Source organism: Manis javanica, chromosome 8 (genome assembly GCF_040802235.1).
Source record: "Manis javanica isolate MJ-LG chromosome 8, MJ_LKY, whole genome shotgun sequence".
NCBI lineage: Eukaryota > Metazoa > Chordata > Mammalia > Pholidota > Manidae > Manis > Manis javanica.
This window is the reverse complement of record NC_133163.1, coordinates 93,811,125-93,838,548: the sequence shown is the minus strand read 5'-3', so window position 1 is coordinate 93,838,548 and position 27,424 is coordinate 93,811,125. Positions and strand designations below refer to the sequence as shown.

At 40.3% G+C, this 27,424-nt stretch overlaps 2 protein-coding genes across 2 annotated transcripts; one reads left to right on the top strand and one right to left on the bottom strand.

Annotated features, from left to right (window-relative positions):
- The first annotated feature begins 2,731 nt into the window (after positions 1-2,731).
- Positions 2,732-6,051, top strand: ELL3 (elongation factor for RNA polymerase II 3). The gene is made up of 11 exons (XM_017671265.3): positions 2,732-3,063; positions 3,284-3,319; positions 3,674-3,786; positions 3,899-4,100; positions 4,190-4,269; positions 4,408-4,483; positions 4,656-4,839; positions 4,922-4,964; positions 5,099-5,270; positions 5,616-5,660; positions 5,743-6,051. Exons 1-11 carry the CDS (start codon positions 2,932-2,934, stop codon positions 5,848-5,850), a joined length of 1,191 nt encoding a protein of 396 aa, XP_017526754.1. The 5' UTR covers positions 2,732-2,931; the 3' UTR covers positions 5,851-6,051.
- Positions 6,052-6,743: 692 nt separating this feature from the next.
- On the bottom strand, positions 6,744-27,377 carry PDIA3 (protein disulfide isomerase family A member 3). Its single transcript, XM_017671266.3, has 13 exons — positions 27,064-27,377; positions 22,140-22,218; positions 21,093-21,210; positions 16,831-16,938; positions 15,539-15,668; positions 12,606-12,722; positions 12,174-12,299; positions 10,725-10,907; positions 9,810-9,918; positions 9,093-9,221; positions 8,464-8,543; positions 8,043-8,100; positions 6,744-7,838 (listed from the first exon to the last, which is right to left on the bottom strand). The coding sequence occupies exons 1-13, from the start codon at positions 27,225-27,227 to the stop codon at positions 7,725-7,727; spliced, it is 1,515 nt and encodes a 504-aa protein (XP_017526755.1). The 5' UTR covers positions 27,228-27,377; the 3' UTR covers positions 6,744-7,724.
- Positions 27,378-27,424: the final 47 nt, after the last annotated feature.

Here is a 27,424-nt window from a genome sequence, read left to right as displayed (position 1 = left end):
CCAAAACTCTATTCCTTCTCCCATCTCCTATGCTACTGCCTGGTGCAAGCTGCCACCACCTCTAGCTTGAATTACTACAGTAGCCTCCTAATGGGGCATACTGCTTTTATCTTTGTCTCCATACAGACTGTTCTTACACAGCAGTCCAGTGATCCTTTTAAAATAGTAGTGACGTTATGTTACTACTCTGTTCAAAATCCTGCAATGACTCCCCATTTCACTCAAGGTAAAAGCCAAAGTCCTTATAACAGCCCACAAGGTCCTCCATGACCTCATTTGCCTTTGCACCTTACCTTCCTGACTTCATTTCTTACTTCACTATCCCTCCCTTACTTTGCTCCAGTTACACTGACTTCAACTCTCCTCAAACACTCCAGGCACACTTCTGACTGCAGAGTTTACACTGGCTAGTCCCTCTACCTGGTAAACATTTCCTCCAATTGTACAGCTTAGCAAATCCCCTCAACTCCTTTAGGCACTGCTCAAATTTCATCTTCTCCAGAAGGCTTTCTCTGATTTAATGTACAGTCAGCCCTCTCCATACTCCTTTACCTTCCTTCTCCACTTCCAAACCCTCTTACCTTGCTCTATTTTTTTCTATAACACCACTTTTAAAAATACAGTACATATATTATTATTATTAAAATATTGATATCCAATCTTTTATTTTGTTTTATTTTATTTGCTATCATTAATATACACTTACATGAACATTATGGTTACTAGATTCCCCCCATTATCAAGTCCCCACCACATACCCCATTACAGTCACTGTCCATCAGTGTAGTAAGATGCTATAGAGCTACTACTTGTCTTCTCTGTGCTATACTGCCTTCCCTGTGCCCCCCTCTATGGGTTATGTGTGCTAATCATAATGTCCATTTTTCCCCTCCTCCCTCCCTTCCCACCCATCTTCCCCAGTCCTTTTCCCTTTGTCCCTTTGATAACTGTTAGTCCATTTTTGGGTTCTGTGAGTCTGCTGTTGTTCTTTTCCTTCAGTTTTTTCTTTGTTCTTATTCTCCACAGATGAGCGAAATCATCTGATACTTGTCTTTCTCCACCTGGCTTATTTTGATAGACAACCTTATGAAGGTTTCACATGAAGAACATTGTGGTTTCAACATTGACCCATATTATCAAGTCCTCACTGCCCCACAGCCCCATTACAGTCATGATCTATCAGCATAGTAAGATGCTATAGAGTCATTACTTGTCTTCTCTGTGCTGTTATACAGTATATTTCTTATGTTTATTTCTTAGATTTGTTTGTAGTGTCTCCTTCCCCTCTAGAATGTAGGCTCTCCCAAAACAAGAATCTGTTCATTGATGAACTGCAAGGATCTAGTAGTTTCTGGTAAAATTTGTTGGTACAAAGCGCTCAATTTGTTGAATGAATGAATGAAAAATGTGGATAACAACACCTAGTCTAAAAAGTTATTGTAGGGATTAAGCAAGATGCAAAGATCCTGACACACAATGGACACTCAACAAATGTTAGATTCCCTTCTCCCTTCTCCCTTCCCCAAATATCTTCCCCAATTCCCTCTTCTTACAGCGTTGCCCCTTTCCTCCTATCTGGAAATTTTCATTCTAGTCTCTACTTTGAGTTTAAACCCAGGAAAATGTAACCAAAGGTCACAGATGTCATCTGAGAAGAAAAGGAACACTGGGAGACCAGCTTTCCCCGTTACCACGACTGTTTACCATATTAGCAAATTGGGAAGCAGAGAGCCCTGAGGAGATGGACATGTTTTTGTGTTTGGAGTTGGAGGTTTATTGCACTGATTTTAAAAATTAACTTTATTGGGGTATAATTTACATACATTTTAAATAATATTAATAATTGAAATAAACTTAATAAAATTTAAGAATTTTAATAATAATATACACATTTTAAGTGCACAATTTGATGAGTTTTGGCAAATGTATAGGTAATTTGATTTGGGGTGAGGGGTATTAAGATCACCTTAGATTATGCAGGTACAGGGATTTAGCAGAGGGATCCTAGCTAAGACAGAACACTAGGGCTCTTGGGAAACATACCCAAATAAGGGACAAGTGGAGACACCAAGGACTGACCTGAGATTGTCTCACCGCACGCGGATCTGGATCTGCATAATGTCTGGCAACTTCGTGGCACCTATTGGCCCTTCTAAGGGAGTGAACTAGCCCCCTTTCACACCAATCTCACGTATTTAGGCCAGGAGGGGAGACCTGAGACTGACCGCTTTCTCCTCCACCCTACAACTCTCCTGACATTACCCACGCCCCCCATGCCCACTGCCCGGTCGGGGCGCTCCAGCCTGCGACACCAAGCTTCACCGCTGCCACAACACCCACAGAGCCCGATTTTCTCTGCAGCCTTAGTTAGAAACCGGACGGAAAAAGCACAAGTGCTGTGCGACGTGTTGGCGTTGAGATTCCCACTTCAGATCTGCCACCCTCCCGTCCCTGAGGGCTCTGAGCCTCTAAGGCGCGATAGGCTGAGTCCGCCCAGCAACCAGGCCCTCTCTCCCGCCCCTCTGCGTCTAACACCCTCTAGGGGGTGCAAATTCAGCTTCACTTAGAGACGGGTCTTTCTGTTGGCTGGGGAAACTGAGGCAGGACTGGGGATTCTGGGTGGATGTCTGAAGCTGGTCGCAGACTTTCTCCCCGGAACTGGGGCAGCCCCTTCTGAAGGCCATTGCTGTGCATGCCAACCCAAGAAGACACCTCTGGGGTCCACGGGGACTTTCTGGGGAAAGCGAAGCACCGCCCACGCGGTAGAGAAACCTCAAGGTGACGCCGGCTGGGGGTGGGGCCGGAGGGTGAGGCCCCTCCCTCCCTCCGGCGGGGCCGACCTGGGCTGCGGGGTGTGCCAGCCTGCCTAGTCCTGCACGGCGGAGGTGGTAGTGGGGGCCCTAGCCTGTGGCTACTCTGCACCTCGCAGCCATGGAGGGACCCCAGGAGCTTCTAAGTGGAAAGTTCCAGCTTTGCTTCACCCCAGCAGCCCGGACCAGCTTCTTGATGCTTAGGCTCAACGACGCAGCGCTGCGGGCGCTGCAGGAGTGTCAGCGGCAACAGGTGCGGCCCCCTCTTCCCACGCCCCTATCCTTCCCGACCTCCTATCCTGCAGCCGACGACCCTGGTGAAGGGACCTGGGGATGGGGAGCGACATCCGCAGGCTCCGGCCTCCCCACCTCTCCAAGTGAAGCCCGCGCGAGAGATCCTGCAGGCACTCGACGCCGGATCCTGGGGACATCGCTTCACCTGCGCTCAGCTCCCGTCTGTGCTCTCCCCGCAGGTTCGGCCAGTGATCGCTTTCCAAGGCAACCGAGGGGTAAGTGCAGGCCTGAGGTGTGTGAAGCGCTGGGGTGCAGGGAGAACAGACGTGGGCTGCTGTTCGGAAAGGTACCGGCAGGGCGGGAGGCTGAGAGCAGTCACGGTCTGAGAAGTTCCGAGAACTGAACCCCGAGTGTGGCGAGGGGGCTGCTGGGGTTGTGGTCCCAGGGGGCTGCGGTTGAAGAGACTGTGCCGTCTCAGCCTCCTGGGGGACGCAGGCCCAGCTGCACCTGTTGTGCTAACTAGCCCCGTGGGACCTATCTTCAATTTTAGGCTAGCTGAGGGAGGAATGGCATTGGCAGGAGGGGGTGGGGCTGACTTCATGGGGCTTATGGTCTCCTTTCACCCCTAGTATCTGAGGCTCCCAGGCCCTGGCTGGCCCCGCCTCTTCTCCTTCATAGTGTCCCAGTGTGGCCAAGAGGGCCCTGGAGTTGGATTGGACCTTGTGTGTCAACGCTTAGGCAGGTAAGGGGAAACAGGTAGCAGTTAAAAAGGGTTTATGAAAAATCCTGGAGAATGTCCAGGTGTGTTTAAAAGTTCTCCACCCTCCTGAGTGTTTTCCACCACCCCTTTCCAGATCTGGGCCTAACTGCCTCCACTGCCTGGGCCCACTCAGGGAGCGCCTCACTGTTTGGGCAGCCATGGATTCTATCCCAGCCCCATCTTCAGTTCAGGGACACAACCTGGCTGAAGATGCCAGAGATTCTGAGAGTTGGCAGAACATGGGAGACGACTATTCTGAAGCTGCAGTTTCACAGCCACAGATGGCACTAGAAGAGGTGAGGCCAGAAACTGCAGGGAGTTGGGATAAGGTGGGGCAAAGCCTGAAGCCCAGGGAGCCAAGTGCCCCTGCCACTTTCCCTGCCAGGTGCCGGACCCACTGGCAAGCAGCCATGGACAGTCACTCCCAGGATCCTCGAGGGAACACATGTCACAGTGGGAAGTGAGGTACTTGGGGCAGGGTGGGTCTAACCTGGGAGGCCCTGCTAGTCTTCTCTAATCTCCACGCTTAATGCTATAATTAGAGATCTAGCCCTACCTCCTATCCGGGTCTGAATCCCTCCCATCCCTCTTCTAATATTCTAGGAACCAGACTCATTATTCAAAGAGAGAGCCTGATCAGGTACTGCGTTCCTCTGCTAGCCAGAAATATCTGGACAAGGTAAGTTGTAATGATTTTCCAAAGAGAGCTTTGTTCAATCAGGCTAAAATCTTAAAATTGGGAGTCTTCATTTTGATGCTCCAAGAGTCCATTAAATGGAAATAATTTTCAAGAGAAGGGCAGAACAGGAGGCTTCTGACTTTTTATGTGAGAAAGATATTTTCCCCAACAGAAACGTCCAGCACCTGCAGCCACTATAAAACTAAAAGAGAAGAGGCCCAGAACTCTGCCTCTAGCTCCAAGTTCCCAACAAGGGCTCCCCACTCAGGACCTACAAGAGGGAGAAAATTGGGAGCAAGAAGATAAAGATGAAGATATGGGTTCCAGGCTGGAGCATAGTCCCTCAGTTCAAGCAGGTAAGCATTAATGAGGGGGGTAAAACTACCATAATGGGGAAAAAGGCCTGTATAATTACTTTTGTGTCTTCTTCCTTCCTAGACTCTGAATCCCCACACCCTGAAGAGGTACCAGATTATCTCCTGTAAGTCCCCTATATAAAAGACTTGCATATATATTAAGATGAACTTTCTGGGAGGTGAAAGGTTTCTTTTTTTGGTGGTGGTGGTGGTGGGGGTCACAGTGAAATTGAAAGTGATAACTCTCTGCTTTCGGCAGGCAATACAGGGCCATCCACAGTGCAGAGCAGCAACATGCTTATGAGCAGGACTTTGAAACAGATTATGCTGAATACCGTATCTTGCATGCTCGTGTTGGGGCTGCAAGCCAAAGGTTCATGGAGCTGGGAGCAGAGATCAAGAGAGTTCAGAGAGGAACTCCAGAACACAAGGTAAAGACTGGATCCAAGCTGGCTTTCCAGCTCTACTGGCCATAAACTCCTGCTAACTGCCCATAGCTTATGTTTATTCAGCAACAAAAAAGCGAAATGCAAGCCTGTTTTGAAAGAAAAAATTGTCTATTATCATTTGGTAGAATGGGAAGGGAAATTACTTCCCTCCCTTAAGAAAATAGAGCTATTTTTTGTTTGTTTTGGATAATAGTTATTTATTTTCTTAAAATTAAGGTATCGATACACAATCTTATAAAAGTTTCACATGAGCAACATTGTGGTTTCAACAAGAATGGAGCTTTTTTCTCAAGGTTAAGCTTGGTGCTAGCATTTTCTTTGTTTCAGGTGCTGGAAGAAAAGATAGTCCAGGAATATAAAAAGTTCAGGAAGGTAAGATAACGTCTGGGGATGGTAGCAAGAAGGTAGAAATGGTGGATTTTTTTTCTTTTAAACATGGATGCTTTCTCTGCAGCGGTACCCAGGTTACAGGGAAGAAAAACGTCGCTGTGAGTACCTGCATCAGAAATTGTCCCACATTAAAGGTCTCATCCTGGAGTTTGAGAAGAACAGGCGCAGCTGAAGTTGTGAGAGGGCTCTTGGCCCTCTGCCCTGTGATATGAAGGAACAAAGCAGCTATAAACTAGAGTGCAACTGTCTGTTCTTATTACTGTGTCCACAGTGGCAACTAGGAAAGCTCCTCTAGGTTCTTACGGTTTGATTTTCATTGTTGCCATATTTTAATTTTTAGGGTGTGGGCACAGTGCCAACACCCCACAGCTATGCCCAGGAGACTAGGAAAAGTAGCAGAGGCTTGGCTCCTTCACCTTTAGTTGAAGCTAAGTCATTTTCAGATCTTGAGAAATGACCCTATTCCCAGGACAAGATGCCTTGTCGACATTAGAATTTAGCCTGGTAGCTTCTCTAAAGAAACAACTAGACCTTTTGGTAACAGAGCTAAAGGAACTTGTAATACATCTTGATACAATGGGAAAGGGCTTAGGTGTTATCCATGTACTTAAAAGTGAATTTTTACTAACATGGCTAAAATATTAAAACCGTTTCTGTGTCCTTTATACAAGTTATTATATGCTTTCTTTATATTCTCCAAGGCAGTGGTTCTTACCCCTGGCTGTTTATCTGAAACATCTCTGGGGCTCTAAAAAACTAGATCCCCAGATCCCAGTCCAGGTCTTATGAATTAGAATCCCCAAGTTATGGTTAGGCATCTTCACTTTTTTCAAAGCACTATGGATGATTCTGATATATATTTTGCTGTAAGGCTCTACCAAATTCATCTTATGATCGACAACTAGAGAATATAATAGGAATAAAGTTCTTTTCTAAACAGTTTTATGATCACTTACAATTAGGGATCTATCTACCTGGAATTACCCAGTGACTGAAAACTGTAACTGGATAGGATTTGGATTTACCCACCAAAAAGAAGAGTGAAATAGTTCATATGAACAAAGATCACACCAGTACTACCATTTTTATTCCTCATCATTGCAGAAGAAATGTGGATGCTTCATTCACAACCAGGAATGATACTGCAGAGGAAGTTAATGGGCCACAACGTGGGCCCTGTGGGGGAGAGCTGCACCCAGAGGTGTCAGCAATTCCTGAAACTTGGAACCCCTACCACACCCACACAGTGCCACACCCAGGCAGGGCACTTCTGGGCGGAAAATAGCCCTTGGGAGGTATAAACATGCTCAGCAGCGTGGCAAGGATAAACAGCAACCCATCCCTGGGGCATGGCAGGATCAGAAAGAGAGACCAACAAGAAAGACTCCTCACCTGTTCAAATCATCAAGCTAGGGGCCTCCTGGGCAATAAACACATGTAAGAATAGAAAGATAAAAATTGGAAAGAATTTACAGGTGATAATTATGGACCCAGTTAGCTGTTCTAAAGCTGCACTGACCAATATGGTAGCTATTAGCCCTATATGTGACTATTTAAATTAATAAAAATTTAAATGTAGTTCCTGGCCACATTTCAAATGTGCAATAGCTACATATATTAAACAATGAAGATTATAGAACATTTCCATCATTGCCAGGGAGTGCTACTGGACAGTGCTGTCAGAACCTTTGGTTCCCCATCTTGTGGAAAAAAGACATCTTAAAGGGGGTTCATTTATTGTCACTGTTCCAAATGTACAAAAAAAATTAGAAAATAACCCCCCTGGCTCAATTCCCCCCACCCCCACAACATTCCCCGCCAAAACAAATAATTTTTCCCAAAACCACGAACATAAACTGGTCCTGGTATTTCCATAAACAGTGCAGCTAAGAAACAGTTTAGAGAAAATTTAACAGGATTCAGATTATATCCATTCTGTCCTCTCAGCCCTGAGAGTAATAATCCCATATGGGTCTCAGTTCTCCCAATGGTTCTCCCATCTCTGCTGGAAAAGTCCTTTTACAAAGTGGCCTGTTTGGCGCTGCTTTAGAGATCTTCCTGTGCCTTCTTCTTCTTCTTGGGTTTTTCTTCTTGAATTACAGGGGGGTTTGTAGCCTCTCGTTGTAGATAGCTAATAAAATCATTTAATTCACGGCCACCCTGAAAACAGAAAGATTACTTTGAAAATTTAACCTTTGAAAGAACCTTGAATTTTTTTCCCTGTAGGAAGACTTTTGAGTTTTAAGAGCACATTAGCAACCATATATATTGACCATGAGAATTGAAAGAGTTCTGGTTAAACTCAAAGATGTGGATATGTGTATGTGTGTGTGTATTTGTGGGGAGATGAAACAATGCACTTACTTCATATTTCTTTGGATTTAGCTTCTTGTTGGCTGGAGAGAAGTAGATTGTAGGAAAACTGGGTAAAAAAAAAAAAAAAAAAGAGTTGACTAATTTCAGGTTCCAGAGTAACTCTGACATGTACTTTCCCAGTTACTGTTTCTGGGAATAACTTATCTTCATGATTTCAAATCTGATCAGATACTATTCTCTGTCAGTGGCTAGGTCACCTTCTATCAAAATTCAGGAACGTGAGAGCTCACAAAATCTGTGGCAGTCATGTGGGCCCATGCTGCAGAACTCTAAGCCAAGAAGGCATAAGTGGCTCTGTGATCAACTGAAATATGAGGACTCCCCAAACCATATCCAATAATATGGTTTACAAACTTATTTTTTTCCTATGAATTGCCTAGACACTTTTATTAGCTTTTCATCTACTTACCCTCTGACTTCATATGGAGAAGGCACATCATTAGCTGTGGCATCCATCTTGGCTATGATAATATTTGGGTCTTTTCTGAGCTGTTAATAAAAAGGTTACAGCTTTAAATTTCAAGTTTTAACTCAGGACTTAAACAATTTTATTTTTAAACACCTGGATAAATTTTGCTGCTCAGATGGGAAGAATAGTGACACTTGCATACATTATCTTAACTTTCCACAAACTCCCCTTTTCTCTCTTGGTTTCTACATGTTAAAACTCTATATCCAGTCATCCCTATTCAAAAATCACTTGGCCTACAATAAGACATTACAAGGGCTAAGCTAAGTGTTTTAAGATGAAAGACCATAACAGATTCATGTAAGTCATTACCAAAATGCAGAAGCCTGGATACTTTTAATCATACTCTATGTTGAGTCTGAGGAGTAGAAGAAAGTTAAAGCTGGTATCTGAGGCACTACACAGGCTATAGACACTAGTATGCAGTCATGATAAAGTGAGTAAAGAGTTAAAACAGTTGGAAAAAAGAACCCACCAGTACTTAGGTACTAAACTAATTAGCCAATGCTAAATACATGTCCAAACTTCTCAACTCAAATTTTATCTTCAGAATTATGGTTCAGACTTACCTTCTCTCCCAGTTCTTTATACTTAGGCTCCAGATTCTTACAGTGCCCACACCAAGGAGCATAAAATTCAATCAGCACATCTTTATTTTCATCATTCACTATTTCATCAAAATTCTCTGCTACAACTACCTGAAAAACATGGAAGACTCTCTTGTTGGTAAGCTGTGTTCAACAAATCAATGAGCTAAATTTGTTTCTAGAACCAATTCTTCTCAAATTTGATATGTTGCCACTGAGAATATGACATTGAAACCCAAACTGCATTTATAGGCTATATTAAAGATGTTGCCATTTCCAAAACCAACTCATTCCCATGTCTGTCACCTGCCAAACTATGTTGAGGCAGTTTTAAGAAACAAGTGCTACCCAACCCTTTCTTAAAATAACCTCAAAGCAACAATCTTAAAACCATTACTAGAGGTTAGCTTGCTCTATCCCAAAGAGTAACCTAGCCCCAGTGTAAATACCACCAGAAAATTCTATGAAGGTTTTATAGTACTGTCCCTATTGAGCATGATGAGCTCTGCCAATGCTTATTTTATGACTTAGGGAAGTAAGGACAAACAAAAACATGACAGCCCACAGGGTCTTCACTTAGACCCAGCATTTTTGGCATAAAGAAATGAGGGGAGTCAATTATATCTCAACAAAATTGAGTTGGAAGGGAATGAGAAGAGGCAGCTGCTTAGAGCCTTGGTGAGGCTATGAGCGCCTCACCTTTACAGGCCCATCATTGCTCTCTGGGATGGGCTCAGACTTCAGGTACCTCTTCAGGTTGCCATCAAAGTAATCCTGCAGGAATCTCTCAAGGGCCTTGCCATCACGCCTATAATTGGAAAGAAGAGGGTCAGGTTTGTTAATTTACTCCCACCACTGAGAGGATTTAAAACAATTTCTTAGAATAGTTTCTGTGTATTTCAGCTTCAATTTCAAGGCTATAAAGAAACTGACAGCTCACAAAAAAGGGCTCTTATTTCTTAATATACAGAACTACTGACTAAGAAACCAACTATCTCCTTGTATTTCTAGTGTGTTCTTTGTGGATCAGAAAGATCAGAGAAGGAAGAAAACATTGGTCTTCTGGAAATTTACTTCAGTAAATGAACCAGGTCTTATTTTGTTGCTCTGCACAATACTGCCTATTTATGGTATCTTGTTTTACTGATCCACTCACAAGGCAGTGTTCTCTTGTGTTAATCTCCCAAAATTTCAGAAGGTGAAAGTCAAAAAATGTCTGGAGTCTTAGGTTCTTTCTAATTTCCTGAGTTTACTTTAGGCCAATGTAGTAGTATTCCAAGAAGACATTCTGTAGGGATGGGAGGGGGCTGGGTTGGTCTGAAATTACATCAATCTCAAAGAGAATGTCTGTCTACTATTTCTAATGGCAGGGCAGAAACAATCACATACATAGTCCAGGCTGCCATCCTTTTGCTGGTTTTCAGAATTTAAGGATCATGATCCTTACAGTATCTATAATTTAATTAACTGAGAAAAGAAATTGACAGTCATAGGTCTTGACTAGAAGACGTAACTTCACATTCCAATGTTCTTTATAGGTCCTCAGCAGCATAAAAGGCTTTAACAGTTTCCTTGCACAACCAAATCCCAAACCCATGCTAACTTGTAACTCACGAGAACTCCTCCTGCATGACAAACTTCTCTCCTTTTGCAGTTCTGAGAGCAACAACAGGAACCTCTCCAGTGGTGCTTTCCAAGCCAAAATCAGAAAGTTCATGGCTAAAGGTCTTGCGGCTAGCTACAGCAAAGTTGAGTTTGTTTCCAGCATCCAGAAATTTCTTTGCAACCATCATCACTCTGTGGGAAACGAGATATTTATGCCAAGACTATACCAGGATGCTAAAGCATTTCTGAAACCAAGAAGCAAGAGGCTAGAAAGCAAAGAGTAATTTTACAGTCCATGTAGGCCTCTGGAATCAGTCTGAACTGCGTTCCTATGGCACTGACACAGGATTATAGTATCCTTCCATGTCTTCCTGAACTTCACTGACAAACTGGTGGTACCCAAACAGAGTTCATTCCCACTGAATCCTGCTACATTACAAAACTGTAAAATATTGCAGGCACAATGACTAATCTGAAAAGAAAAATTGTAAGGATAAAATGCACTGACAGTCTCAATGGGCCAGTAGGCACAATGTTTTAAAGTATACTTTAGGTTACATTTGCATCTTTTACTGGGAGGTTATGAATTAGCTGTGTCACAAGGCAAGAGGAATACCTATCGAAGATTGCCCAGTAGATTTGGGAAATAATCTATGTTATTTGCCGTAATGGCTTCAATGTAGGTTTTTGGGAGCCAACTGGTCCCACTCCTGTTGGCTCCCACATCACAAATGGTTAACAGGATAGTTAGAAGGAACTGTTTACACACTGGGTAAATTTGTTTAAAAATGGAAAAATGAAGCCAGAGACGGGTAAGATTCCTCAAGGGAGGAACAACCTAAGACAGGCACAGTCGCAGGGGGGCCATCAGGTGAGAAATTGGAGATCAACAGAGGTGAGGCTTAGAACCTCATGCCCCCTGTTTTGAGAGAATTCTTCTGCATCCGTGGATGTTTTGTTGCCCTTGTCTAGCTTGGATTAATACTTAGTCTATAGGCACAGACCTGATCATCTACATTTGCCCTCTTACAGCACTAAATTGTTTTCTACCTTTACCTTGCATCTACCTACCACTTCAGCATTTTATTTTAAAAAATAATAATAATAATAATAAGGGAGAAATGTGGGATTCACATATAAATTAAGTATAAAAATCAAACGAATAATCATATCTGACTTGATTGTTTATAGTTCATGATGCGTGATCAAAACCGAAAGTTTCTGTGATATGACTGCCCTTGCACTGTTCACCATGTAAGAACTTATTCACTATGTAAGAACTTGGTCACCATGTAAAAACTTGTTCGTTATGCTTCAGAAGATTGGAGACTGTTGAGAATTAGGCTTGGGGTTGATTAATGATAGTGCATTGAGTCCCCTATACAGAATAAAAAAAGAGCCCAAATACCAGTAGAAAGTAGATCAAAAAAAAAAATGGAAAAATGATTTTTGCATTACCTGTTTCTCCAATAGTTGGAACCTTTAGCATTCTTTTCATAGTCCACATCATAGTAAGCTGTTAGCAAGTCCTTGCCCTGTATCAAATCTTTATTGTCTTCTGTCATGTGAGGGCAGATACCAAAACTGAAAGGAAATCATCCATTAGCAAATTTGGTGGGTTTATAGCTATATTATGGAATTATCACAAGTAACTGACAGCACTTATAAAGTAATTTTCAACACAGAGGATGAATACTGAGCAATACACCCTACATGACTATAATAGGAGTGCTATGGCCCATACATTACTGCTTTAAATATAAACCTCAACTATTATTGTTACAATTCCTTGAATGTATTTAATCCAAAACATGACTTGGCTTAATAACTGAGGTAAACAAACTAAAACAAAGCTGTGAAATCCCAAACAAGGCATAAAAAGGTACTCACATATTTTCCTGGATAAATTTTTTAATCTTGCCACTGGTCATTTTTTGTTCTGTATATGCCACGGTCTTGTCCTCAAACTTGTTCATTAGATGTGAAGGACGAAACAAGGTGATACCCCTTAAAAAAAAAAGTGAGAGTATTGTAGGTAGAACAGCAGAACTGTCTCCCTTTTACTTTAAGCTCAGACTACGTAAAGCTAAGCGGTAGTGCTATTCTTACTACCACTTTTACTAATACCATTTAAGTATATAAGGACTTTTTTTCTGGGACCATGGACTTGGCATCAGGACATTCTCATCAACACTAGGGTACTAAACACCTAAGTATCAAGTGCCAGGACTGAGTATGAGGGCTTAATAAACCCTGGTTTTAAAAGTTAGGAAACCATGATTCAAATTCTAGCTCCACCACTAATTTAAAAGACCTTGGGCCTGGTATCAATTTAATCCTTCTGGGCTTCCGCTTTTTTATCAGTACAAAAGAAGGTTAAGGGGGGTTAGAATAGAGGACTAATTTCCAACCCTTTAAAAACTATACTAAACAACCCAACTCACCCCAAATTCTCAATATGTACAATAAAATAGAGCTTGCTCCTATTGGAAGGTACCTTACTCTGCCACTCTCCTTGAAAACCAACTTCATTAGGGAAAGTATCTTTAAGCTTCCTTCCAGCTGTGAAATTCTATGGTAGGTATAGAATTCTAGATAATGTTTAGTTTGAGTTCATTCAAAATTCCTTTGTTCTAGATTTCTCTATCCCAATAACCCAAGTTTACAAATTTTTCTCTTGCTACTTGGTAAGCATTCCTCACCCCATGAACACTTGAAGCAAATTTCTTCTTTAATTTCTAGCCTTTTGTTCAGCTAAAAATGAACCCCAGTTTGGTTCTGTATCACAGGTTTGTGTCTACTACCAGCTTTCCTAGAAAATACCACTCTTCTAAATTATCAATGTCTTGCCTTTAGCTTCTCCATTCTTTCCTTCTCCCCACACTACACACCCACACCCACTACAATCTTATCACTTGTTTTTAGCTAGGCTTTATGTCCTTATATTCCACTCTCACTTTTCCAATATTAACCATTAACTTTGTGCCAATTAAAACAAAGGCATTTTAACAAAACACAGATAAACTATGTAGCAAAAGGGAACTTAGTACAAACATGTTGGTCAAGCAAGAATGTGCGCAGGGCTAAGGTTTTTTTTTTATAGTTACCAATTTCAGAGCAGTTATTCCAAAATAATAGAAATCAAGCAGTTCCAACTGTTTTTTTTTTTTTTTAAGGTATCACTGATATACACTCTTATCCAACTGTGCTTTTTAATGATATGGCCTTGGTATATACATGAAGACCTTAAGACACCCTTCACATTAAGGTATTTTCAGTAAGACTTCTGATTAGAGGCTGGTAGGCCACTTTAAATGGCATGTTAGAGGTGGCCACAATGTACAAATATAAGGTTAACAGGCTGGTATATGGTGTGCTTAATGAGCCACAAGTGGCTCCACATCCACTTAAGAGTCCTGGCATCTCAATCTAAAAGGCAGTAGAGCCTCACGGTTAAACCTACCAGCTTTGCAGCGAGACTTTCTAGGTTCATATCCCATTTCTGCCATTTAATGGCTGTGTGAAGCTATGCAAATTACTCAGTTTCTTTGTGTGCTTTCTCCTCTATAAAATGGAGATAACAGATCTGTCCCATTAGGTTAAGAGGATTATATGAGTCACAGTAAATGGCTCCTAGTAAACACTACATATAAATATAAGTAATAACACTAGCCCTTGGCACACTTTCCTTTTTACTTTATGTTTTCACCCTAAGTGACCTCATCTAGTCCCACAGTTTCAATAATCACTTAATGTGGTTGGCCTATAAATCTATCTCTACTACAGAACTTTTCCTGAATTCTAGTCACATTTATCCAGTCATCCGCTGGGTCTTCACCACTTGTGTGTCTCACCTTATTCAGACTCACTGTGCCAAACAGGACTCCCCATCATTCCTGTCAGGTTTATCTCTGTCTCATTCCCAGGTTGATGACTTTCACTGGCCCACACATCTCAATCTTTAGAAACTGAGACTCACTCTAAATCTTCCTTTTTTCACACATGGTTAGGGACCAAATCCTACTGTTTACATTTCTTATATTCACTCCTTCTCCACTGTCCCCAATACTGCCTTTAGACTCTCAATGTCACCCGTAGACTCTTCTGGCTGCTTTGCCATTTCTCCTCTTTCAAACCACTACAGGATTTTTCTGTCATATGTCAAAAGTCACCACCCACACTAGGGTGACTTTCTGAAACACAAAATTAATCACATTTCTCTCCAGGTAAGTCTTTCAATGGCTCTCAAATATCTAACAGATAAAATATAAATTATTTTGTATGCCACTTAAGGTCCTCTATAATTTGGTCTCTGCTAACCTCTACTCTGACCTCATTTACAAACAATAATCCAGCAGTAGTACAGGTCACAACATGTCAAGGCTGTTTCACATCTCAGGGCCTTCACTTTGGCTACTCTATCTGGAATAACTTTTTTCCCAACCGCCATAACCTGCCTGAAAAAGTTTATCTTTCAAGACACACCTCAAGAGTTACCTCCTCTATGAAGTTTTTATGATACTACTCCCTACCAGAAAAAATAACTACTCCCCAGAAGAAAAAATTCCTCCCTCCTGTCCTTCCAGTATACTCCATATTTCTATGTGGACAACTATAAAACTCACTTAACACTTATATTTTTAAATATATTCATGTTCCCCCTACTAGATGCCCCTCAAAGGCTGCAACAGTTTCCAGAACTTAGCTTAATGCCTAGACAAGTGCTCAATAAATCTTTTGGAAAAACTAGAGATAAAAACAGCCAGTTCATACAACAGCACTTGGTCCAGAGATTTATAAGTGGATTCAACTCAGTTACTTACTCTCCATTATTATCATACTTGTTTACCAGAGAGTCAACACTGGTGTGTGCAAATCGGTAGTTATCCCTCAAGTTGCTGGCTGCTTTTAGAAACTCAGAGTGAGCTTCACTGAATAAATCCTTGAAAAAACCTATGCAGAAAATGTCAAACACAAGAAAGAAACAGTAAGTGCTGAAACATATTCAAAACTTAAAACATTCTTCTATTTTTCAAACCCTTTATCATATTATGGATAAGCAGAGCAAGAAGGGTGTGACGACTGGGTCTGCTTTGCCATGACTACCTAGATTATTTGCCAGCATATTCAGGTTGAGAATTCTTCTTCTATCCTTTAAAAAATATTTTTTGAGGGAGCCAATGGAGAGGATTTGTCACAATGCAAGTTTAGTTCTAGGTGTCATAGCTGAATACATTTGGGCAACTTGCTTAATTTCTTAAGAGTTTCAGGTACTATTTCAGGTATGAGAAGGATTAAATAAGACAATGTTTCAAAATAAATTGTAAATTACTATATTTTTTTCTGTCTAACTTGTCTTTAGAACTTCAAGTCTAGAAAAGTGACTGAATCTTATGTGTTTATTAAATGTCTACTTACATTTAACTCCTTGTAAAATATACAGTCAGTAAAATCCAGACAGTAAGAAGTGGCTTTTAGTCAAGGTTAAATAATTTCTATTGCCAGAATGTGTTTTATTATAGTAATTAGGAGATGAAGAGGAGTACAAACACAGCTTACACTGTTTAAATTTATATTTTAGTCAAACATATCATACATTACATTTAGGAAAAAACAAAGAACACCCAAGCAGTAGAACAGGTTTCATTGCCTCAAGTTATTTTAAGGATAAAATGAGGTACTGCAACACCTGAAAGAAAAGATTGCTGTAAAAATAAACAAATTCTAGCAATTTGATTTTAAATGCTAATTCCTGTGACTGAAAATATCAGACACAGAGGTTTGTTATTTACTTGTATCCTCCTACCTTAAAACCTATATTTTCAGTATTAACTACCTTATTATTTCAGTTCAGTCTCAGAGTTTAAGATGTGACAGACAAAGATGAAGGTATCGTATTTTAGTTCTTTAATTGAAATTAAACTTTCACATCTATAAGAACACAAAACCACTAAATTTTTCCCACATTATAATAATGATGACTTAATTCTCTGAGTTGCCTTTCATCTGTCTCCAAGGTTTCCTAAACTGTTTTACCTTTGTGTTTACTCAGGCATAGAGGGTTTATGAAACCAAGTTGATGATTACATGGTATCATCAAATATTTGCTACTCACCCACCACAGAAGCATCTTTATCACTAATGAACTTCTCAAATTCCTCCTCACTCTTGAGAGGAACTGAAGCTGGTCCTGCCTGCTTCTTCAGATGGCTGACAATTCCATCTTAAAAGACAAGATGAAAAATTATAGCAACACAAATTTATAATTTTTAAGAAGGTAATCACTCACTAGACTCAAAGTTCACAAGATTCAAAATGGTATGAAATGAAAAGTTTTCTTCTGGTTCTATCCCTAGTTACCCAGTTTCCTCCCCATAGAATAGTATTTCAGTTTTTTGTATATCCTTCTAGACATTATGCATAAACAGGCAATTACATATTTATTCTTTTCCCTTCTCCTCAAATGGCAGTTTACACGTTGCTGTTACATATTTTCTTTTTGTCATTTAACATAATTTAGAGATAATTTATGTCAATATACATAAAGAGCTACCTCAATCTATTTTCTAGCTGCATAGTGTTTCAGTGTTTGGATATACCAAGTTTATTTAACCAGCCGCAATTGATGGACATTTGTTTCCAACTTCTTGCTGTTATAAATGACCCTGCATAAATAACCTTATACTGGTCATTTTGCATGACTGAGTAGATCTGCAGGGTAAATTCCTAGAAGTGGATTCACTGGGTCCAAGAGTACATGCATTTATAATTGTTAAGCTGACCCAAAGAGACAGTACTTATTTAGACCCCTACTGGTAATGTTATGAAGTGTTAGCAACAATGCAAATTAAATAGTGCCTTTGTACATGTTATTCTCTCTGCTGAGAACTCTCCCCAGATACTCACCTGGCTTCCTTCCTCACCTCCTTTAGTTTACTCAAATGTCACCTTATCAGTGAAGCCTTCCCTGACCATCCCATTAAAAACTAAAACCTATCCAACCTCCAACACTCCCTTACTTCCTTTCCTTGCTTTATTTTTCTCTATAGCACTTTCACCCATCTGATTAATACACTCCATCCAGCCTTATTACTTTTATCTCTCTCTCCCCACTACAGCATAAATTCCAAATGGGTAGGAATTTTTGTCTGTTTTGCTCACTGATATGTATCAACCTCTAAGAATAATACCTAGCACATACAAGTTCAAGAAACATCCATTTTGCAAATAAACTAAAAGAACAAATCTCTTATTCTCAAGTAGCACAAAGAGTCACTTGCAGCCTTACATTTTGAAAGCAGAAAATGCAATGACTTGGCTAGCTTGTAAAGGTGTTTAACTATATATAGGTTAAATCATGCCATGTGCACGATCCACCCAAATCACACTTTCCTACCGAGTCGAAAGAGGCTAGGTAAGTAAAACAGTTTAGGGATAAGCATCATACACAAAACACAAAAAAATCCTTTTAGCCCTTAAGCCTAGTTGACAGACCATTATTCAATTTTCTTCCGGCGTCCACTGAAACCATTCACAAGCTCAAAATGCTCACAGGCCAGAGGCAGTGCTACTCCACCATAATATTTTGCCTTGTCCATGCCTTTTCTCTTCTAAGTACTCCAGTGATTTGCTAACTGGGTGAGCAGTTCACTGTTTAATTCTTTCAACATGACTGAGCCTATTTCACATTTTTTCTAAGGTAGTTTTCCCTTCTCTTCCATTCATGGATTTTTTTTTTCCTTTTTAAATGTTTCAACTCCTCAGAGAAGAGGGGTTGTATCACTATATTGGTTGGAATCAGATATGAATTTTTTAGTCTTCAAGGGGACCATTATTACTGTATCACAATATAACTTATAAAGTTTACCTTGGGGCTCTGATGAAAAGTGTTATTTTCTCCCTGAGTATTTAAAATGTTCTGGGAGGTATAATGGTAGTGCTGAGTAACCAGTTTAAGCAGGAAGACACACAGTATAGTTCTGAGAGGAGTTCATAAACAAAATAATACACACTAAGTAGCCAAATAGATGACCTCCTAGTTAGATGCTGAGAAATTCCTGAGTTTAAGAAATCTATGTTACAGCCCAAGTGAGAGTATCTGAGTAGTAGCAGTCTGGTTGGGTTCACTACAATTTTATTAAGACCTGTCCAAATTCAGAGAAAAATATACCAATAATTCTGTTAAATCTACTCTATAATAAACTAATAAAATTTGAAAGGTAACAATGGGTTCTTCATTAATTCTTTTAACATCATAGAAGAAAAAATGATTTTTCCTTCTGTGCTTAGACATCAAATTCTGAATGTTGGCTAACTGATGTCCATTATGCCAAAACATTTTTTTCTGCATTTAACAGTTACTGAGTTATCTACTACATGTGGAAAAATCTAGGGGCTGGAGATAGAGTAGTAAATATATCAAACAAGGTATCTGCTTTCTTGAAGCTTACAATTTTAGTATATTACCAAATAAATAATAAACAAATCTCCAAATAAGTAAACAATTAAAAAAATCAGTAACTAGCGCTGTCCATAGAGCTAAGAGGAAGATGTGATGAGAAAATGCCTGGGGGGCTACCTTAGGTCTAGTGGCTTGGGAAAGCCTCTTGGAGGTAAAATTTAAGCCATGATCTGAATGACAAAAAAGAGGAAGTCATGTAAACATGGGGGAAGATCATTTTAGGCTGTGAATATAGCCAGGGCAAAGGTCCTAAGGTGAAGAAAGTCTGTGATGACGTCAGAGTTAGACAGAGCTTTGTATATGAGTAACAATCAAACATACTGAAAAAATTCTATGTCACCTAAAATACGCAAACTGAACCCTTTTTCTCTGAATTTTCCATCATAAAAAGGTAAAATACACTGATTATTTGATAGACTCAAGACAAAATTGTCCAAAGTATTTTTTTCTCATCAATTATGGGTTCTATGGGATTGCATCCCTACTTACCTCTCAAACTTCCTGTCACCCTTGCCAACTATACTACAGCCACATGGTCTTCCTCTCTTGAACACATTAAATTCAGTTACACCTTAGGGCCTTTTTGTCCTTGCTGTCTCTGCCTTTAAGGCTCTGGCCCAGTATCTTCTCATGGCGAGCCTGTTCCTGTCATTCTGGTCTCAGCTCAAAGGTTACCACCCTGACCACTCGGATTATGTGGTGTTCCCAACTCCAATAACTATCACATTATATGGTTTTATTTTTTGCTTTAATGCTCTTATCTCTATCTGAATTTATCTTATCCCTATGTATTACTGACATATAAAATTTTTCAGTTATGACAGAATATATATAACATAAAATTTACTATCTCAACCGTTTTTAACTGCACAGTTCTATGGCATTAAGTGCATTCACACTGCTATATAACCAATCTAAAATACTGTGTTCATCTTGCAAAATTGAAACTCTACCCATTAAACAACTCCCAATTCTCTCCTCCCCACAGATCCTGGGAACCACCATTCTATTTTCTATCTCTATGAATCTGACTACTCTAGAAACCTCATATAAGTGGGATGACGCAGTATTTGCCTTTTCACTTAGCATGTCTTCAAGGTTCATTCATGTTGTAGCACATGCCAGAACTTCCTCTTTAAGGCTAAATAATATTCCACTGTATTATATAAACATTTACAAAAGTTTGTTAATACACATTTTGCATATTCATTCATCCATTGATGAACACTTGGTTTGCTTCCACCCTTTTGCTATGAACATGGGTGAACGATGTAGCTAAAACATGGGTATACAAATATCTCTTAGGGACCCTACTTTTAATGCTTTTGGATATATCCACAAGTGAAATTGGTGGATCTGGCAATTCCATTTTTAATTTTTTTCAGAAACTGCCATACTGTTTTCTATGATAGCTGCCACCATTCTATATTCACACCAACAGTGCAAAAGGGTTGCAATTTCTCCACATTTTCACCAACACTTGTCATTTTTTTTTTCTTTTTGATATTAGCCAACCTAATGGATATGAGGTGGCTATCTATATATATTTTAAAACTTGTTTGCTGCTTTCTTCTCTTCATCTTCCAGAATGTAAGCACCACAAGAATAGGACCCTTGTCTGCTTTATCAATACTGATTATCTAGTATATTTAGAATATCTGGCACAGACTAGTTACTCAATAAGTATTTGACATATAAAAAAATGCCTAGTAGACCTTATAACTCAAGGTCAGGTATTTTCTGCATTACTTATATAACCTGTTCACTTAGAGAAGTCTTTTGTTGGCCACCAAACTGACCTCTTTGATGAGGAATTTTAAAGACTGTTATTATGTTGTAGAGAAAAAAGTCATGTTCCCACTACAAAAAACAGGGTACTGAAATTCGATTTCCAGAATGTAATCCAAGATTCTTACCAGCAGTCCTGGGCCCATCATAAGCACCTGCTTCTTCACCATCTCTAAATATCTTTAGGGTTGGATATCCACTGACTCCATACTTATTACAGGTATTTGTATTGGCAGTGCAATCAACCTAAAGATTAAAACACACATGAATCATTTGTTATCCAAATGCCAGTTTTTATATTCCCAAATTATTAAGATTGGTCAAATCATAAAATGGTCAAGCAAGGACTTACAAGGAAGAAGGAAAATAATTTTCATTGATTTTGCCACTTACTCCAAAACAAACTAAGCAGTGTGAAAGGCACTTTGCATATACTATTTTCACAAGATTCTGAGGTATGACACCAATGCTTATTACATTGTGAGGTTCACTTTATTACATAAAGTGAGGTTCAGAAAAGTCATGTCTATAGTAACACAGGCTAAAGCCTTGTGAGAAACAAATTAAACCATGACTGAACTCTTCTTTTTCTGTGGCAAGCTGCCATAGAACCATTAGGATTAAAAACAATTTCCAAAACCAGTCCTATATATGTGTATGTCTGAACTACTGACTGGAGGCTGGCTGAGATATGAGCTTTTACACTGGACCAACTATAACTGGGTCCACTACAGAATAATGGCAAAATTCTGGAAGCACTACTTTGGCTGTAAAAGCATATACTGGGAAGTTTACCAGTGACCACTTACAGTTATCAGTCTTACCAATAGTCTCGTGTCATTTTCTTATTCTTATTCATCATTGTCAATATACGGTAGTTTAGGGAACTTATTTACTCCATAGTTTTCCTCTCATCTTGACTATAGTACTTTTACTCTCCATATTTGCCCCTTAATCCTTATCACTTATTTTCGTGTCTTTCTTATACCAATATTTACCTTAGTTTCACTACTTCTAATCTTTTGAAACTATAATCAACACAACTGTCAGTTGTGTATTTGCCCAGAAACTGATGTTCTCTCTTCTTAGCACCATAAGAGAAAATGAATGTTGATTTTACAATCTACTATTAAAAATACCTCATTTCCTTTAATGAAGAACCCACCTATACTCACCTTTGCTAATGGAACTATTCCTTTTAATCTGGTAGCTGCAGCTTCATACTCAGGTGCAAGCCTCTTGCAGTGTCCACACCTATACAGATAAATTTTTTAAAACACCAGGCTCTCAGTTTAATGCTACAAGACTGTTAACTTTGTTTCACTAGAAGAATCCCAAACCATTACTACTACTTTTGAAATAGCAGCTGTACCCAAAAGCAAAAATCACCTTCTTAACAATATCCATTACCAATTAGGTAAACCAGAGCCCTCAGAAGGTAAAGGTACTATCTCTAGCCTGAGGTTGACTCTATAGGATTAGCTCAGTCCAGAGCAGCATGTTTTCTCAATTAAAAACACAATTGTGCCTTGAAAAACTATAGTCAGAAGCACACTCCACATTAAAGAAAGGGCTCAGACCCTTTTGACCAATTAACAAGGATGAAATGAAGGTTAAGATAGCAATAACACTATTCCTGGTAGTATTTCCCAAAGAAGGTTCATTTTTTCCTTAGGAAATCAGCATGTGGTTCTTTAAAGTATAGTAAATTATTTAAAAAATGTATAACTTACAAGGTTCCAAGTATGATATTAACTCAAAGAATCACCATCAAGTAATTTTTCACCATTCCTTAAATATGACTCTTTGACCAGAAACCCAGTTTGAGGGGGTAGGAGAATGAGGTCCAAAAGGGAATCACTTGATAAACTCTAGTAGCTCATTGCAGGCTTTCTGGGTCTTAACTGAGTTTCAACACAACATTAGAATGACATACTTAAGATGGTGAGCCTGATTTTTACAGCTACACAGCTCACCTGGCTACAAGAACTGATGAAGATAAAACGTTACGTTAATTAGAATATTTTCTGAGAGGATCGTCACAAACACCTGCTCCTCAGCCTGGAAAGTCCTATCAGTCCCACAGGCACCCTGTATATGCAATGGGGGGAGGGGAAGGTACGCCTCTTCATCAGCATACAGCTAGCACCAATTAACATAGCATCTCTTTAAAAGCCGATGGGTTGCAGAGGGATCACTTTGAGAAGGTAAGTCGTTCTGTAATCTCCCCACAAACAGCAAAAATAGGAAGAACTGGAAAACAGAAGCAAGGATACATGCAAGAAACTTGGGCTGCTATTTTTAATACCCAACAGTCTCAAAATTCATTTTATTAGGTGATGGATGGATAAATAACTTGGAGACATTTGTCCCCTACTTATGTTCTCCAAGGCCTTTAGATGTCCTACTAAAAAATAATCATTAGAAAGCTTAAATGAAGGAACAATGATATAAAAGAGGACTGTAACATCAGATGTTGCTTAGGGTCACATACATACTGAAACTATGAAAGGACCAAATAATAAACACCAAATTCAGGATGGGGACTGCCTAAGATGGTGAAAGGATTCACAGGGTGCTTCAACTATACTGGCTATATTTTTTAGACTGATATTAATAAAAGGTATTCCTTATAATGTATTTCACAGATGCACATCTTACCGTATCAGAAACTAGGATGTGTTCTGCAATCGTGTCATAGTTTCAATGGTAGCATTTCTTTCTTTGAGAGACATAATCGTTCTCTCACAATCAGTGTTATCTTAGATGTCTTTGGAATACGGTATTATTCATTACATCCTCTGTATTCCTTTAATACTGAATAGTAATTCGTGTAGTTGGGTTGTAGCGAAAACACAAATTCCAGCTGATTTAATATAATACAATAACTGCCTGAGAAATTCAGGCAATTGGGAATATCATAAGGGCTCAAATTTTGAAAAAGGTGGAAGGGAGTAAGAATTGGATCTTGGTCTTTAAGGACTTAAGGTTTCACACAGGACAGAGTAGGGTATTCTAGATAAGGGGAATAGTAGAGCAAAGGTGAAATTACTAGTGAGAATGATACATTCAGAGAACTGTGAAGGGCATAAAAAAAAGATAATAAATGGGTTATGTGTATTAAGACCACATCAGTCGGCAGTATACAGAACTGACAGGAAGGGGGAAAGCAGAGATAAGAATAAAGCCATCTAGAAGATAATATATTTCACATGGGAGAAGTTGAAAACTTGGACCAGTGGGCCAGCAATGAGAATAAAGAAGAAACAGAAGAGATTACTATTGAATGTGCAGTAATTGTCAAGGTGGAGGCAACAGACTTAAGAATAACTTCATCTCAACAATCTTAGAACATCTGAAGAGAAAAAAATAATGTAGTTAGGCCAGACCACTGGGTCTCAACCCAGATACATATAAAAAACATCCATGGAGCATTAAAAAAAAAAAAGAAAAAACCATGCCTGAGCTCTACCCTGGGACTTAGTAATCCAGGAGGGAATGAGGGGTGTAGCAAGGTATATATGTGTAAGTGACATCACTGGAACTGGAATACTATTGCCCTAAGCATTGGCAATAATCGTAATGTCATAAAATGCCCAAAGGGAGGACCTGTTTGACGAGCTCCAACGAGGCTGGAGGAGACTGCCTCTGTCAAAGTCACTAGGAATGGAACTCAGGTGGAGTTTGAAGATGAACACCAAGATTAACCACTACTTCTTCTACCCACTCCTAGATAATTTTAAAACAACCCATCCACCTTCAGGGATGGCACCTATCAAGTTAATACAGAATCCCAACATATATATCATCATTTCATCCTTGCCATGTGCCACATGCTATTTTAACCTCTGACAGAAAAACTGAGTCCTTTCCCTATGGGGACACCAGTTGGCAGGGGTAATAGTACTATCAGGTCCCAATAGAGGAGGGAGCAATCAGCTGTCCAAGGAAGGAATCAACATATATAAAAAGAAATATTAAATATTCCATTTTATATTATCCACATAATCTTTTTCCATACTCAAAAGACATTGGATATCAAATACTGTACTACTACTGTCCTAGAGGTAGGGCACAAATCTTCAACATAAGTTGAGAACTTAAAACTTAACACTGATTAATGTATTTTCAGTAAGTATAACATTTAAATAGTGCTATTTATTTACTCCCCACAGAAATTCAGATACTCCCTGTCTTACAAATTGGGGAGATTAACTCCATAAAGGAAATACTAGTCTACGAAGTCAACTTCAAAGAAGTCTTCCACTTTCACTTGTGAAATGGAAGTGAAAAAGACACTCTAAAACAAATGAGAAAAAGAACACATCAAAATAGGTCCATTTTACTTAGTAAGGATTCTTTAACCGTTCATAACTTGTGAGCTAGTACCCTTATCTGTACAAAAGAATATAGCAGCCAGAAAACACTTCCAGCTGAAGCATTATTAGTTTAAACAGCTGAATGTGCAGAAATAAGGACATCATCAGACTTCTGTGATTCCAAATTACTCATTCAGAAAACTTATCCTTCTCCCCAGCCTTCTGGAGGATGACCTAACCTTCTAAACCAATTAAAATCAGACACCTTTTACTTGGTGCATGATGGGATATGTAGTTTTTAGGGAAGTATATGCAAGAACTTAAAATAAGGAAGAACACCTATCGGGGGAAAAAAAAATCTTTAACAGTCTAACTAAGCCCACAATTCTCCAGCAATTCGCTTCATGTTGACCCCTGTAGCCACAGAAGCACCACCCAGTTCTGACACCCCATACAGCCGTTCTAATTACAAGTGACACCTCTCAGAAGTTAACAGCATTACATATATTGAGAAGAGCAGTCTCTAAGAATGTGAATTCTAGAGATGTATAAAGACCTCCTAGGATGTATAATCGTCAGTACTGCCAGTTAGCCACAGGAATGCCTGGGTGCCAAATGGATCAAAGCTGAAAACAAAACAAAATGTATTGCCTCTAGCACATCCTTCTAGTTCAGATGGTCTTCACTATAGGACTTCTGGTATAACCCTCAGCAAAGTCAGCTGAGACCCTGCAGAGTGAAGAACCTCCAGAGTTAGAAGCAAGTCAAAAGTTATACTTTGTTTTACTGATACTTTTAAATACAGTAAGTTTTTAATTAAGGATCATTGTGGCAGGAGAAAAATTAAGTACTGTAGTTAGCATGGGTATACTGAGCTATCCCAAGCATTAAGATAATCACTTTGCTGTGGTAAAGATATGGGGGTAAAAAAAAAAAGCAATAGTCAAATTTACTGGGCCAGAAATCCTATTTGCTCTCTCCCTTACATACAGCTTTTTATTTCGAGTTAGTTCTATCCTAAATAATTTATACCCTTGTTCAGTTAAATCACCCGTAAGTGGAGTATTTCTCCAACGGTGATTATTTTCTCATTGGAGTCTTTTATGGCATTTTTCAGAAATCCGAATTAAAACTTACAATTTAGGCAGAGTCAGACGGAATTACTCTTGTTTACCTACTCTTTTTGACGGAATTTTCCTGGTGCTGAGAAATGATCAGCTTAATGGAGAACGTGCACATGCGCTGGACAAAATAATTGCCTGCCTCAAGCACTATGACCATTCCGCAGCCACTGAGTGACCTTGGCTAGAAACCAACAGCTGCGGAGAGAGGGGCAAGAGGAAGGAAGTACCCTGGGAGACCAGGGCCACTGCACACGGCGAAACGTTCGCTTCCAATATAAGGCCTTGGGATGCCTCGTCTGTAGGATAGAGAACATTAACACAGACTCACCCAAAAACCGTAAAGATAGCAATCGAAGGGGGCGGTAAACCCTCTGCAAATAGAAAGTGCCACAAGAGCACCGGGGTAAGGATGTGGCCCTGCGTGAGAAGGGCCTTCTGGTTTTCCTCCTCGGGTCTCGTTCCCTGGAGATCATCACCAACTTCTCGCTCTGAGACGGATAGCTCGGCTCCCTGGGGTGGAAAATCTGCCGGCCACAGGCAGGCCCGCAGGAATGGTGGAGAGCGCTGGCGCTGCGTGGGCCCAACCGTCCGCGTGCCTTCGCCCCCGGCCCAGCCCGGCCCGCTCTCCCTCCCCCACCCAGGCCTAGCGGCCTCACCAGGGCGCGAAGAACTCGACTAGCATGAGGCCCGCAGAGCCGGTGTCGGAGACGCGACTCTCGAAGTTGTCGTCTGTGAGTTCCAGCACGTCGGATGCAGCGCTAAGGCGGGCTGCGGCAAGCAGCGCCACGACCGGGAACAGCGCTAGGCAGCGGAGACGCATGGTGACGAGGTAAGGCTGGGGTCGGCAGGAGGGTCGGGGCTCGGGGCTCGGGGCTCGGCGAGGACTGCGGAGGCCGGGCCGGTAACCACGCACACTCTTGTCTGCGCTCGCGCGTCTGCCCAAGCGGACCTGCAGCCGGAGGTCCCAACCCCCAGCCCGGCTCGGGCCGTAGTGTGGCAGCCGCCGATTGGCTCCGC

Coding starts and splice junctions, on each gene's coding strand:
- ELL3 (XM_017671265.3), top strand. CDS start 2,932: ATGGAGGGACCCCAGGAGCTTCTAAGTGGAAAGTTCCAGCTTTGCTTC. Junction 4,484..4,655: donor GCCAGAAATATCTGGACAAG/GTAAGTTGTAAT, acceptor TTTCCCCAACAG/AAACGTCCAGCACCTGCAGC. Junction 4,840..4,921: donor TAGTCCCTCAGTTCAAGCAG/GTAAGCATTAAT, acceptor CTTCCTTCCTAG/ACTCTGAATCCCCACACCCT.
- PDIA3 (XM_017671266.3), bottom strand. CDS start 27,227: ATGCGTCTCCGCTGCCTAGCGCTGTTCCCGGTCGTGGCGCTGCTTGCC. Junction 12,300..12,605: donor AAATTTATCCAGGAAAATAT/GTGAGTACCTTT, acceptor ATTTCCTTTCAG/TTTTGGTATCTGCCCTCACA. Junction 10,908..12,173: donor TCCAACTATTGGAGAAACAG/GTAATGCAAAAA, acceptor CGTTTCCCACAG/AGTGATGATGGTTGCAAAGA.